Source organism: Chaetura pelagica, unplaced genomic scaffold (genome assembly GCF_000747805.2).
Source record: "Chaetura pelagica isolate M959 unplaced genomic scaffold, ChaPel_1.0 scaffold520, whole genome shotgun sequence".
NCBI classification, from domain to species: domain Eukaryota; kingdom Metazoa; phylum Chordata; class Aves; order Apodiformes; family Apodidae; genus Chaetura; species Chaetura pelagica.
Genome location: NW_009951812.1, coordinates 165994 through 178986, shown reverse-complemented (window position 1 = coordinate 178986; position 12993 = coordinate 165994). Strand labels below are relative to the sequence as shown.

Here is a 12993-nt window from a genome sequence, read left to right as displayed (position 1 = left end):
CTGAGTCGACCTGGCGGTTGTGAAGGCAAAGCTGGGGAACCCCCTGATGGGACCAGGACACTTTTTTTTCTCCAGAGGAGAGGTGGGTGGTGTGTTTTTTGGCGCGGGAGAGCCGGGGATGGGTATTTTTTTTTTTTTTTCCTCTTATTTTTGTGGCCACACTGCCAAGGTAGCACAGCTGTGTAGGGCTTAATGGATTGATATGCTGCAGGAGCAGTTAATTGTGGAACTCGGTTGTGATACTGTTATAGCTGATTTGTAATGATTTAGCAAGGGGGGTGACTTGTGTTCCCTCCTCAGAGGTGATAAAGCAGCAGATGACCAGGCAGATGTGGCTGCGTGTTTCTCTTTTGCTTCCCTCCCCCCCCCCCCTTTTAGCAAGAGGTGCCCAGGCAGGTGTGGCTGCGTGTTTCTCTTTTGCTTCCCTTCCCTCCCCCTCCCCCCTTTTTTTTTTTTAAACTCCTTTTATTTTTTTTAATGCTGTGTTTGAGTCTCATTTGCTCTCAGAGATCATCCGGTAACTGGAGAACTGGTGAAATTCTGACATCATGCGAGGCAGGGGTGAAAACTGAGCAGTTCTTTGACCAAAGTCACTTCCTTTTGCCCTGTTTATAACTGTGTTTTTTTTTCGTCTGCCATTATCTAATGAACACGCCGAACAAAGCCTGTCTCTGGAGTTTCAGCACTCCACCCTTTTTCTGCTCAGGCAGCGAGTGGTGCGTGTCCTTATGGACCTCAAAAGACTTTTCCAGGGAGGATAAGACTTAATGTATAGGGAAGTAAAGATAAGGCCTGATGACTTCTTAGGTCTTACCAAGGCAGGGAGAGGGTAAAGCTTAGGGAGGCGGGGGGAGAAAGGGAGAGGAACACATACTTTGATTTGTGGGCCTTTTCCCCACCCCCTCTTCTGTATTAATTTTCATTTTCTAGAAAATTATATTTTTGTTGAGCTGTTTTTTGAGAGTAGGTCAGCAATATTTCTGCCTACCCCCATTTAACAGCACTTGATTCTGCAGTTTTTTGATTGTTACTGGGCTGTGTGGGAAACAGGTGGGTCAACTCAGGCCTAAATGCGAGTTTAATTTGGGGGAAGCATCCGAGGTAGATCACATACTTATTATTTGGTCTAATCAGTGAGTTTTGCACGCATACCTCTCTTCAAAGTGTTTATAATTTCATCACAAAGAGCCTCTAAGCAGTCAGAATGGCAGGTGATCTGAGAAGCACCGTTTCCGTTCCTGCATTTTATAAATACCATGTCCCTGCTCACAACTTCCAGGAATACAATGTCTATCTGGAATGAAACGCAGCAAAGACTTCAGCACTGCTGCTTTGTTTGAGAATCCTTCCTTGTAAATAGCAGCTTAGCTGTGTCCTCAAGGATGCAGTTTTCTGTAACGAATCATTTAAGTTGGAATAAAGGCTCTCTGGTTTTTCTCAGCTGGGCAAGAAGTTGTCATGCTCCAATCAGCAAGAGGCCTGGTGATGCAGGGACTTGAGTAAACATAATTCCATTAAACCCTCTGCATGTCCTCTTTGTCCTGAGTTCAGACTTGTGTTTTTGGAAGAGGATGGTTTGGAGGTCTGCAGGTTTCAGGGAAAGCTGGAAGATAAACCTGTGTCTCCCCCTGCCACGAATCGCTGTTAGCAGATGGCTGCCCAAGTATCACTTGGTTTAGAAAATGAGACAGAGAAATGGGATATGCTAATGGTCACCAAGAGTTAATTCTGGAGGGTAGAGTTTTGACAGCACAAATCTGAATTTAATGATGACACTGTGCTGTTTGATGGCTGCCCAAGTATCACTTGGTTTAGAAAATGAGACAGAGAAATGGGATATGCTAAGGTGCAGAGACTGTTAATTCTGGAGGGTAGAGTTTTGACAGCACAAATCTGAATTTAATGATGACACTGTGCTGTTTATTTAATGACATGAGAAAAAAAGGGTAACAGAATTGCCTCTGAAGAGAGGAAATGGGAGTAGCTGTCACCCTGAGCAGGCCCCAACCTCCTCTCTTCCTTCATCTCTTGCTGCAAACTTCCTTTTTGCAGATTTGGTGGAAAGACAAATACTTTTTAAAAGTAGCTACTTTATAAAAAGTTTGATTGAAATATATGCCTCCGTATCAGGGGCTGCTTTGGGCCTCAGAGGCCTTAGCAGGAGATGGACCTTACAGATTTCTTATTTTCAGCTCTCTCAAGCATTAGGATTCCACTCTGAAATCTTTATAGCTTCCTGTTGAGGTCTGTAGCAACAGAGGATACGGTAGGAAAGGTTACTGAGAAGTTGCCTTGCATTAAATGAGAAACAGCAAACTTGAGTTCAGGCTGTAATTATGGCCCATAAAAAGGAACCTGTGATGTGTGATTGAACATCACCACCTATTAAATGAGTATCTCTGCTTGGGAGTTCATGTCATCTTGTTTTTAGTTGCAGCCATGGCAGTCTTTGTGGCTTGTTCTCTCTCCTCTGAGATCCAAGGAGCAATAAAAGCTGAGTCTGCAGTTAGCTGAGCATATATGTCCTGGAGAACTGTGTTATGAACTCCATTCAAAAGAAAGTATTTAAACTCAGCTGGAGATGAGTCTACTGTATTGGGCAGGGATCTAGTGATTGGAGACACTTCCTTGTGCTCCTCTCCATTCTGTTATTTCTTCTCGATGACCTGGCCAGTTAACACAAAGCACTCTAAAAGACTTTTTGTAATGTCAATCCATGCCCTGTTTTTAAAATATTAAGTATTAAGGTGGAATGGCGTGGGGGCTTGAAAAGTTCTGGTAACTATCCTGTGCTTTTGAGCAAAGGTTGGCATGACAGCACCTGGTGAATGAGAATGTGTCTTGAAAATCAAAAGGCAATTCTCTTTTTTTGTTTAACTTGCTCCCTGAGTCCTGAGTTCAGGTTTTCATATTTCCTGGGCAACTTGCCCAGATTATGCGAAAGAAAAACAAAATCTCACTGATCCTGGATGGGGGGAGACCTGGATTTCACAATTAAAGCTTTTTTTTCTTGTCTCTTGTCAGACTGCTGCTCTGTCCAAATGTCCCACTATTGTGTTTTAAACCACATTTCTTTTTGTCTGACTGTAAACAGCAACTTTGTTCTGAAGAGTGACTTAACAGCCATGGGTATTTTTATCTCCAGCAACTTCTTTTTCCAGGTGAAGGCATTCTTGCTCATAATTATACAACTTTCCAGACTTTTTGAGGACAATTCATCCTGCTTTTTGGCTTTTGTTTTTCTTTCTGACATCCTATTGAGAAAACCTCCTCTACCTCTCTAGCCTGATAGATCCAATGAGAATTCACAGGCATATGAGAAAATTCTTCCAAAGAAGGAGGCCTCACGTTGCTGTTTAGGGATGACCCTGCCACTGGTGCAGACCAGCAAGTGGAAACAGCAGCTTTTAGTTGAATCTTGAGGGCTTCTGGTTGGAAACAACGGCTATAAAAGTGGAGCTCAGTAATACTTGTTTTATTTGTTCCAGTGCATGAGTACCATTCCCTGGGATGTTCTGGATGTTAAAATTCTTACATTTCCCAGAGAGATTAGGCATGAGTCTGTAGAGTTAATATATGTGGAGGGTAGTAACAGTTGTATTTTAAAAATCTGTGATTCTTGTGGATGTTCTTATGCTTTTTTTCATTAATATTATTTTTAAAAGCCTGTTTCTCAAATGTAGGTCAGATAGTGTACAGCCTGCCAGACTACACGTGACAGCTGGCTTATCAATAAGTTTATCATCCTGTACTTGCCCGTCACGTTTCCTTAAAGCTTTGAGAGTTACTTCTCATGCAAATCCCCTTCTAAATTGGTCTTGCAACTATAAAATGTTGAAAGGTGATAACAAAAGGCATGTAGAGGATCTGTTATGCATAACAGGTGTAACTTTTGGTAGATGTACATTTCTGAGGCGGGAAATATTTCTAGGGCTTAAGGTATTGATGTGTTGAGCACCTGCATTTGAAGTTGCTCTGACTGCTGAGGTTGGAAGCACATATGATGCATTTCAGTTGCAGAATGAAGTAATAGAGGGATTTTATTCTAGCAAGTTTGGTTTATTTTTTTGTTGTGCATGTTTTGTTTTGTTTTTTTTCTATAAGATTTGTAACCACACATTCAAGAGTTGGCTGCAGTCTTGGTTCAGAGTGGGGGAGGAGAGGGGAAGTGGGAATTGGTGTTATATTCACTTCCTTCAGGGTAGCTTTGCCTTTACTGCAACAGCACCTTTGGGTACAAATCCTCTGGAAAACCTGTGAGTTTGGCAGGGCAGAGCTTTGGATGTAGAGAAGATCTGTAGTCAGTTGGGGTGGGGGGGGCTTGCATCTAATGCAGAGATTATTTGTCCTTTACATGTGTTGAACTTTAGGCTCTTCATGACCACCCATCACCTCTTGTGTCTTCATTTCTTGTGCAAGTTGGAGGGAAAAGGGTGCTCAGGTGGGTTTGGGTGAGTGTTTCCTAGACCTGGGGAAGTGGGGAGGCTTCACAGTGACTATGAAGAGGAGTCTCAGTGTGGTTTGGCACTTGATGAAGCTGCGCAGCATGTGCAGGAATTCTGGATACAGTGTCAGGGGTTTAAACTAATTTGGGGAGTATAAATAGACAAGGTGGATGTGTATGTCACTAGGCAGTGCTGGGAGAGCTCAGAGGCAGAGGTAGCCAGGTACCTGCAGGGCTCAGTGACCTGAGAAGGTGACCATGGGTGCACTTGTGTCTGCAAGGAGGGTGGGAAGGCATGGAAAGCCCTTTTGGAGATGAAAATGGAATAAGAATTTAGATGGGTGGGCAAAGGAGAGGCTGTTGGTACTTCCCATGTTCAAGACTTGGAGCTCCCCATATCTTCTCATGAACTTCACTGAGAGCACAGGTGCCTGGTTTCTTCCCCTGAATAACTTGTCACAAAGATTTCAGAGAGCAAAAACTCCCCTTGTTAATTTTTGGGCTTATTTTCTGAGGTATTGCACAAAATCATGTGCTTAGAAACTTAGTTCTGCCTCCAAGGTCTGGTTGTAAAGTGGGGGTTTAAAAGCAGATGATCTGAGTCAGTCAGCACATTGGAGGGTTATTTTCAGGGCTACTGTGACCCAATATCTGCTGCAGGGCATGATGTGCCTGGATGTATTCCTCATGCCTCTTCTAATGTGCCTTTGTTGCCTTGACCTTATTCCTACTCTTCCCACTGCTCTATGCTTTTTTTAAAAGTGATGAGAGTTTGAACACTGGTGTAGTTGACGGGGAGTTTTGGGTGAAGCCATCTGAGTAGGCCTGGTGACTGACTTTGCTCACTGGCCTTGCGTGCCCTCCTTGGGAAGGGAGGGAAGGTGGGTGAGTTACCATTACCCTGTTTTTACCTGCTTACTAGAGCCTTTCATCTTTCCTCTGTTAATTAATGCTAACTGCTCTGGCAGTGCTCTAGTTTTAAGGTGAAAATCAAGGATGTACTTAATGATTTTGAGTATTAGCTTAAGACATGTAAATACCTTGTTGGCCTTCTGGAAGAAGCTCCTTGTGCTGAACTTCACTTGGGAAGATCCAGGAGGGGTTGGCTGTGGCTGTTGAAGGCCAGGCTGGAGATTGTGCTGCAGTGGTGGAACTGGAGTGATAATCCAGTTATCCTGATGGTTGTCTGCCAGCAGGACTTCTGCTGGAGAAGCCTCTTGGTCACACACGTGTTGGCCCAAGTTCTGGGAGTCATAGGCTCTTGGTGGAGAAATGCTGAAAAAAGGGACCTGTGGGTGCTTACATCTATCTACTAATCCTGGTGGGTAGTAGCAGGTTGGGTAGAACTTGCCAGTGTGGTTTGAGTCCCTGTGGCAGACAAAAGATTCAGGATAATTCTTGGAATGATTTGAATTCAGGATTCTCAGAATTCTCTGAACGTTCCTCAGACTGTGTTCATGTGAGTGACCTTTTCTTGTCTTTATTCCTCCTTTGGTCACCTCAGAGATGCCTTTCCACCCTTTCCCATCCCAGTTCCTTGTTAGGAAGATGTTACTGCCAAGTGTAATGTGGTATTAATAACAGCCAAAACTTAGAAACGGGGGGAACATGCTTACAAATGTTGCTTAATGATTTTTCCACAGGTTGCTCATGAGAGCAGAGACCTAATCCAGTGTTAGACAAACCAGTGCTGTCTAGCATACAGGGAGTTTATAAGGACCTAAATAAAATCATACATGCAGTGTTGAAGGTCACCTTTAAGCTACTAGAACACAGCCTTATTCTTAAGGGAGACATTCCAGGCTTTTAAATGCTGTCCACCCAACTAAAAGTGAAGCCAAGGAGGGTTTTCTATTTAAAGTGAGTTTGCTAACCTGAGGAAAAAACAGTATGAAAGTTTTACTTCCGTTTTCTACTGTTAATTTAACTGCAGTTGGTAATGTACAAATACACTCTAAATACCCTTCAGCCTGGGCAAACTCCTACATGGCTGCATGTGTTTCTCAAGAATCATGGCATTCAGCACCAAGTGCAGGTTATTCAGTATTTCCTAAGCTGCTCTGTGCTGTGGTGGTGACTGAGGTGAGGAGTAGGGATCCAGAGCCTTGTTTTGGGAGACAGATCAGTGTGTTTCTGCGGAACCGAGAGTGCCCGTTGGGAACAGCCCAGCCAAGTGTACATGTCTCTAGTAAAGATCTTGGTAGGAGGTTGGAGTGGAGGAAGTCCTTTATTCTGACTGTCTTCCTCTCTCCTCTCCCAAGGGTGTCTCAGCAACAAGTGGAAAGTTCCCTGCAAGTTTCTCTTAATTTTTTTTTCTTCTTCCTTGAGTCACCATGTTAAGTCTTTATTGTGGACCCAAATGGTGACTAAAGGCCTTTATTGATGTGTAGTAAATTTTTAGGCATGCAGAATCCTTTTTTTCAGTAAGGAAAAGATGTAGTTGATTACAAAATATGCTGAATTCTATCAACAGGACACTTCTGAAGTCTGAACCCACCTCTGGTGTTTCTGTACTGTTGTTAAAATAGCTTCAGGGTTTTTTTTTATCTGTCCCTCTGTAAATATATTGTTTCTGCTCTGTCTTCTTCTTCTGTGTTACCTAACTGGGTTTGGAGAGAAAGTGAGTTAACAAGACTGCAGATGGTCTCAATGGTAGACCTGGTGAAGGACCTGCCAGTTGGCCAATGTGCATGCTCATTGGAAACCAAGCAGAGCAGGTAACTTTGAGCTTGTCCTATGAACCTTCCCTCCATGAGGGCCATAGATTTGTCTCTCTAACTTGTCTGACTTTTTACAAAAACTCAGATTTGAGTGTTTTTCAGCCTTCATGTGTCCCTGTGGTCCCTTGTTAGCGGGAAGCACCTGGTGTGACACTGGGGAGCAACTGTGGTACAGCTGAATGAGGCTGGAAACAAAGCTGGCTGTGAAACTTTGCTCATTCAACATATTCAAACTGTAGCTAGTCCTCACATTTCCTGTAAAGTGGTATATTAATTTGGTCATTGGGGTGTGTTAATGAACAGCTACAACAAGCTTATGCAAATTGATGTGAAGTTAGAGGATTGACATATCAGGCAAGAGATCAGGGCAACTTCTTGTTATTAAATTGACATTGAAAGAGCTTGTGAAAGTGCTGGATGAATTTTGCAGCAGAAGGGGAATAAAGTAACTGTTGCAATGGTAGCACAGCCTGTGCTGTGGGTTATGCCAGTGCTGTTTAAAAACAACCACCACCAAAAACATTAAAAAGCACTGACACTTTGAGTGGTAAAGAAAGTAGATCAATGACCAGAAACTTGAAGGTGATTATATGAATGAAAGGTCTTTGGTTATTTCTCTTAACTTGTTTGACCTAGTTGAGTTAAGCCACAGCTTGCTGTGCTAGAGCACGGAACTGCTCCGTCATGGTGTGTGTGTGGGGGGGTTAATCCTTATCCACGTTCTTGAAATGGGAACTGCTAACGCCGGAAAGCACCTGGCTTATTTGGAAATGGACTTCTGGGAAAACAGGTTTCATATGCACCAGGGAAACTACTTCAACTCCAGGGCTCTCGAGGAAGTTGGGGGGTTGCCAATGTGGGTGTGGGGTGGTGGGGTTTCTTTGACACAGGGAATTGAAGCATATGGAGATTTGTTCCCCTTGAGTCCTGCCTCTAGTACGTGTTCCAGCTCTAACTTGTCGTTTCTGATGCACCCGACTTGGCAGCAGAAGCAGTGAAAGCTGTTTTATAGACATAGCTGAGTGACTTGAAGTTGGTGAGCTGGTGGCATTGAGGAATGGGGGGGACACAGACCTTTCATAAAGGCCTAGGTGGATGCTGGTGTGCTGGTGGATGGACTGAAGGATGAGGATGGTAGTTCCATACTGGCAGTAGCTCTTGGAGATTCTGAGGGACCTGCTTGCATGTTGGTACTTTGATTTTTACCTTCTTGGTGCCCAGCTGGCTCTGCTGGTGGTCGCAGAGGGAGGACACCGTGCTGAACGTGGCGCTTGCGCGGCTTTACAAGGCGTCGCGTCGCTAAGTCGCTGCTTTTGTCTTGGTTTATTTTCTCGAAGTGCAATGTCTGACTTTCTCTTTTTCCTCTCCATAGGCTGCCCTCGGGAGAGGCAGTGGGAGGCAGTGGAGCTGGCCTCGGCACCGGGAGAGGCTGGACTTCCCGTCTCTCTGTGCTGAATGGCTGCGATGGCGCCCGCTCTCACTGACGCAGCAGCTGAAGCTCACCACATCCGATTCAAGCTGGCTCCCCCGTCCTCCACCTTGTCACCTGGCAGTGCCGAGAGCAACGGCAACGCCAACAACATCCTCCTGGCTGCCAACGGCACCAAAAGGAAAGCCATTGCTCCAGAGGATCCCAGTTTAGATTTCCGAAACAACCCCACGAAGGAAGAGCTGGGCAAGCTGCAGCCGCTGGTGGCCTCTTATCTCTGCTCGGATGTAACATCTGTTCCTTCAAAAGAGCCTCTGAAGCTGCAAGGAGTCTTCAACAAGCAGACAGTCCTTAAATCTCACACTCTCTTATCTCAGTCCTTCTTGAAAACAAGTGATCTGTTGGGGAGGCAACCAGTGTTGGAATTCACTTTGGAGAACCTAAAAACCATGAGTACCAATAGCCAGCCACCTCTCCCGCAAGCGCCTGTCAATGGCTTGGCCAAGAAATTGGCCAAAAGTACCAGTCAAGACCATGAAAACTCTAGTTCTCTCAATGGTGGGAAGTGTGCTCCTCCTTCTGCAGCCCTCCAGGCTGTTGACTATAACGCAGGAGGTTCTGAACTGGGGGACTTGAAGACCGGGTTGACCAATTGCACTCTTCCACACAGAAGCCTTGATGCAGAGCACACGACTCCCTTTAGCAATAATAGCACTGCAAACAAATCTTCCCTTAATTCCACGGAGCAACAGCGGGTGCTCGAGGGTGGCAGTGGAGAGACTAGGTTGCCCGGTGTTGCTAGTCGCTCTGACTTTGGGAGCAGTAGGTTGGAGGAGCAGAAGCCTTCTCTGTTGGCTGGCCACCACAGTGCTCTGGACTCGGAGATGAGGACGCGGGCGTTGCTGCGGCGGCAGGCGGACATCGAGAGCCGAGCCCGCAGGCTGCAGAAACGCTTGCAGGTGGTGCAGGCAAAGCAGGTGGAGAGACACATCCAGCAGCAGTTGGGTGGCTTCTTGGAGAAAACTCTGAGCAAGCTTCCAAGTCTGGACCCCCTGAGGCATCGAAGCCAGCTGATGTTGACCAGGAAAGCAGAAGCAGCTTTGAGGAAAGCTGCAAGCGAGACAGTTACTGCAGAAGGCCTGAGCAACTTCTTGAAGAGTGATTCAATATCAGAAGAACTGGAGAGGTTCACAGCCAGTGGTATGGCCAACTTGAGATCCAGTGAACAAGCCTTTGACTCGGATGTCACCGACAGCAGCTCGGGAGGAGAGTCTGATGTTGAAGAAGAAGAACTGACCAAAGCAGACCCAGAACAGCCCCACGTACCACTGTAAGTAGCAGACGTGCTTTGCTTACCTCTGGTGGGGGGAGAGCGAGATGAAAGGTGGCAGATGGAAAAATCTGGATTTTGGAGGAAGGCTTTTCTCTTTTGATGGGCTTAGATCAAAGAAGTGATTGTTAAAACTAGTGTGGTGTGATTTGCAGCACACTTCCTAGTTCAGGCAGCACATGCAACATTAATGATAAAATTCTTCATGCATACGGTGGTTGTTGATGTTCTTGTGGAGCAGCAGGTCCTGGTAGTGCTGGCTGGAATGGTGCAAACATGCTGCAGATAAAAACTCAAAATACTATATATTCTCTCCATAAAGTGTTGGACCTGTCCCCTAAAATGACCCGTTTGTCTTTTTACAGTGAGAATCCTCATAGTAGACCAGTTAATGTGAAGTAAGGCCAGTCTGAATCTTCATAGCTGACAGCATACTTGGGAGTTTTTATTATTTGGTCAAACTATCTGTCTGGAAAAAAGCCTCTGAAAGGATTTAGTCCAAGTGCCAGTGGATTTCGAAGTGTGTGTTCTCTTTTTTAGTGTGGGAAATGATCGTTGGGAATTTTCTTCTTGCCTGTGGGTCGTGTTTAATGACGACAAAAGCCTCGTGGTGTTGGTAACTGGATGCTGTTTGCAGAAGTATTAGGTGTCAGTTTGTGTGTGGAGGAGGAGGATCCTTATCAAGGCAAAAGGTCTTGAGACAGGTCAAGGAAGAAGGGAAATTTTTCTTCTAAGCCCAAGGTCTTTCCCTGTATTTTGCACAAATCTTTTTTAGTCCACATATTCTGTGTCTGGTCTGTGTAAAATCTTGCTTGCATCAGTAGATGATCTCTTCCACCCTGATGGACCTATTGAGCTTAAACCTCAGGCTGGGAAGTGCAGTCGACAAAAAGCTCCCTGCAGCAGTCGCAGGGGTCCTGTTTAGAATGTGGACAGCTTTCCCATCAAGCCTGGAAATAGTCACCAGAACTTTTCCATATACTTTTGGGATTTGCTCAGGTCTCTGTGGAGAAATAACTGGGTTTTGTTGCCTGGAGTCTAAAGTCATGTTACTGGCTGGTCAAGTACTGCGTGTTACAAATCCTACTGAACTGGGTAGGTGGATGTGAACAGTGTTTGTAACTTCAGCACCCTCCAAAACCACAGTCAGATGGATGAGTGCTGATGAACAGATGTTGCAGCTCTTGAATATTAAATTCCATCTAAATGTCACATCATGTTTTAGGATGTTAGCATGGGAGGGATTTCTGTCTGTGAAGTCTTCAACGTGGCACGAGTTTGGCTTTCTCCCAGTGCAGAGCTAGAAGCTGAATATGGGATGGAGGAACATAGCTAGAAATTGTCTGTGTAACAAGGAAAATCAATTTCCTTATTTAAAGTGATTGTAAAATCTCCAGTATTGCTAAATCCCCTCACTGTTAAGGGGGGCCTGTAGGTATTGAGCTAAACTCTAGCCTCGTTTAACAAGTATGTGTAGAGGCAGAGACAGACCTATTCAATCTTCTCTGAAAGCTGATCCCTGTATCTTCCAGTCCCTGAACAACCACGTTTTCTAAGGATCTTGAACTTTGACAAGGACTCTGTCACTCTGTCATGGGGACTTCCCAAGAAAGCCAATGGCCACCTTACCGGCTACATTTTGCAATACCAGATGAGTATGTGCTTCCTGCTGGCTGGACATAAAGGGGTTCTTGTGCTGTTAGAGAGTTTAATAACTTTATCCCTGTTCTATAATGTCTGCAAACTTTACTGTTGGGATTAGTGGTAAAACTGCATTTTTAAGTATTCTTATGTTTATTAGAGGAGACATTTGATTAAAATTCTGTCCAGAGTAATACTAAATTTCCCATACTGTGGGTTTCATAGATGAGTTTCATAGATTCATGTGTTGTCTGGTAAAGTGAAATGTCTTTGCCACTCATCTTAATCCCAAAGGGAAGTGAGGTATTCAGAGACATGATGCGTGAAATTCTTTGCTGACTTTTCTGCCCCGTGTGTTAGTCATGCCTTTACATTCCCCAGCCTCCTGAGTACTCCTAAAAAGCCCAAGATTTTGAAGCTAATAAAAAGAATGATCCTTCTGTTGCCAGTAAGTTCAGAAGCTGGTGTGTATGCACACTGGCATCTAGGCCAGGCTCACCAAACCTTGTTTCAAGTTGATGCCTGTGGGTATTTAGTAATTAGTCTTCCCAGCATTGACTGTCCTGTTGGCATGAGTGCTTTGACATTGGGTCTCCCAAGCTCTGGCATTACTGGAGTTGAGGCTGAATGCACATTTGTGCTCGTTAGTAAAACTCCTGAATTCAACCATCTGACTACTTCTAAATATCATTCTTTTCAGAGCAGTGCTGAGAAGCAGGAAGGGGAAGAGCTGACTTTTCCACTGGGAAGCTGCCTTGGGCCAGTGTATTGTACAGAACCATTGTTTTACGTTCCCTGTGAGCACAGAGCTGCAAAGGCTTTTTGCAGGGTTGCACAAGTATGGCTGGATTTTGCAGCTTGCTGACTTGACTTACTAGAGGGAAGACTTTTGCCTTGATTATTTTAATTTTGATAGCGAGATGGAATATCTTCATGAGTGTAAAACTTCTGTCTCATCCTTCAGTCAGCATGTCTTGGCTTGGTATTGCCTCTACCTTCCCTCAAGAAGCTGCTTGCTTGCTTCTAGATCTTCAGCGAGAGTTGTGCTACAAATGGTGTATCTTTAGCTTGCTTGCTGTAGGTGGCCATGTCACTGACTGCCTCTGGGGTTCAAGTAGAAGCATGCAAAAGAAACAAAGACTTGTTTACATCATGCTTAGATAAGAGCTGACCTTTGAGTTTTTCTGGCATGGTGGCATTCCAGAATCAGTATCTGGTCAAGGACAGACTTTGAAGCATTTGTACTGTTCTGCCCACCTGATCTTGGTTGTAGAGCAGCAGCTCCTGAAGGAATTGCATCTTTCCAGTAGCATTTGGGATCTGCTGGAACTTCTTAGTTGCTTTTGAAGCACTTGGAGCCCAGGAAGGTGCTGTCATTCAGGTGCATAACCAGGCCACCATGTCATGCATAAACAAAGCAGGGAGGTAC

The 12993-nt window shown here is 44.7% G+C and overlaps 1 protein-coding gene across 1 annotated transcript in view; it reads left to right on the top strand.

Moving 5' to 3' along the window:
* The first annotated feature begins 8563 nt into the window (after positions 1–8563).
* The window catches only part of KANSL1 (KAT8 regulatory NSL complex subunit 1), an 85172-nt gene continuing 80742 nt past the window's right edge, over positions 8564–12993 (top strand). Inside the window, exon 1 of the mRNA XM_010008136.1 lies at positions 8564–9923. Coding sequence (XP_010006438.1) covers positions 8620–9923 — 1304 coding nt within the window. The 5' untranslated portion in view covers positions 8564–8619. The remainder of the gene's footprint in view (positions 9924–12993) is intronic.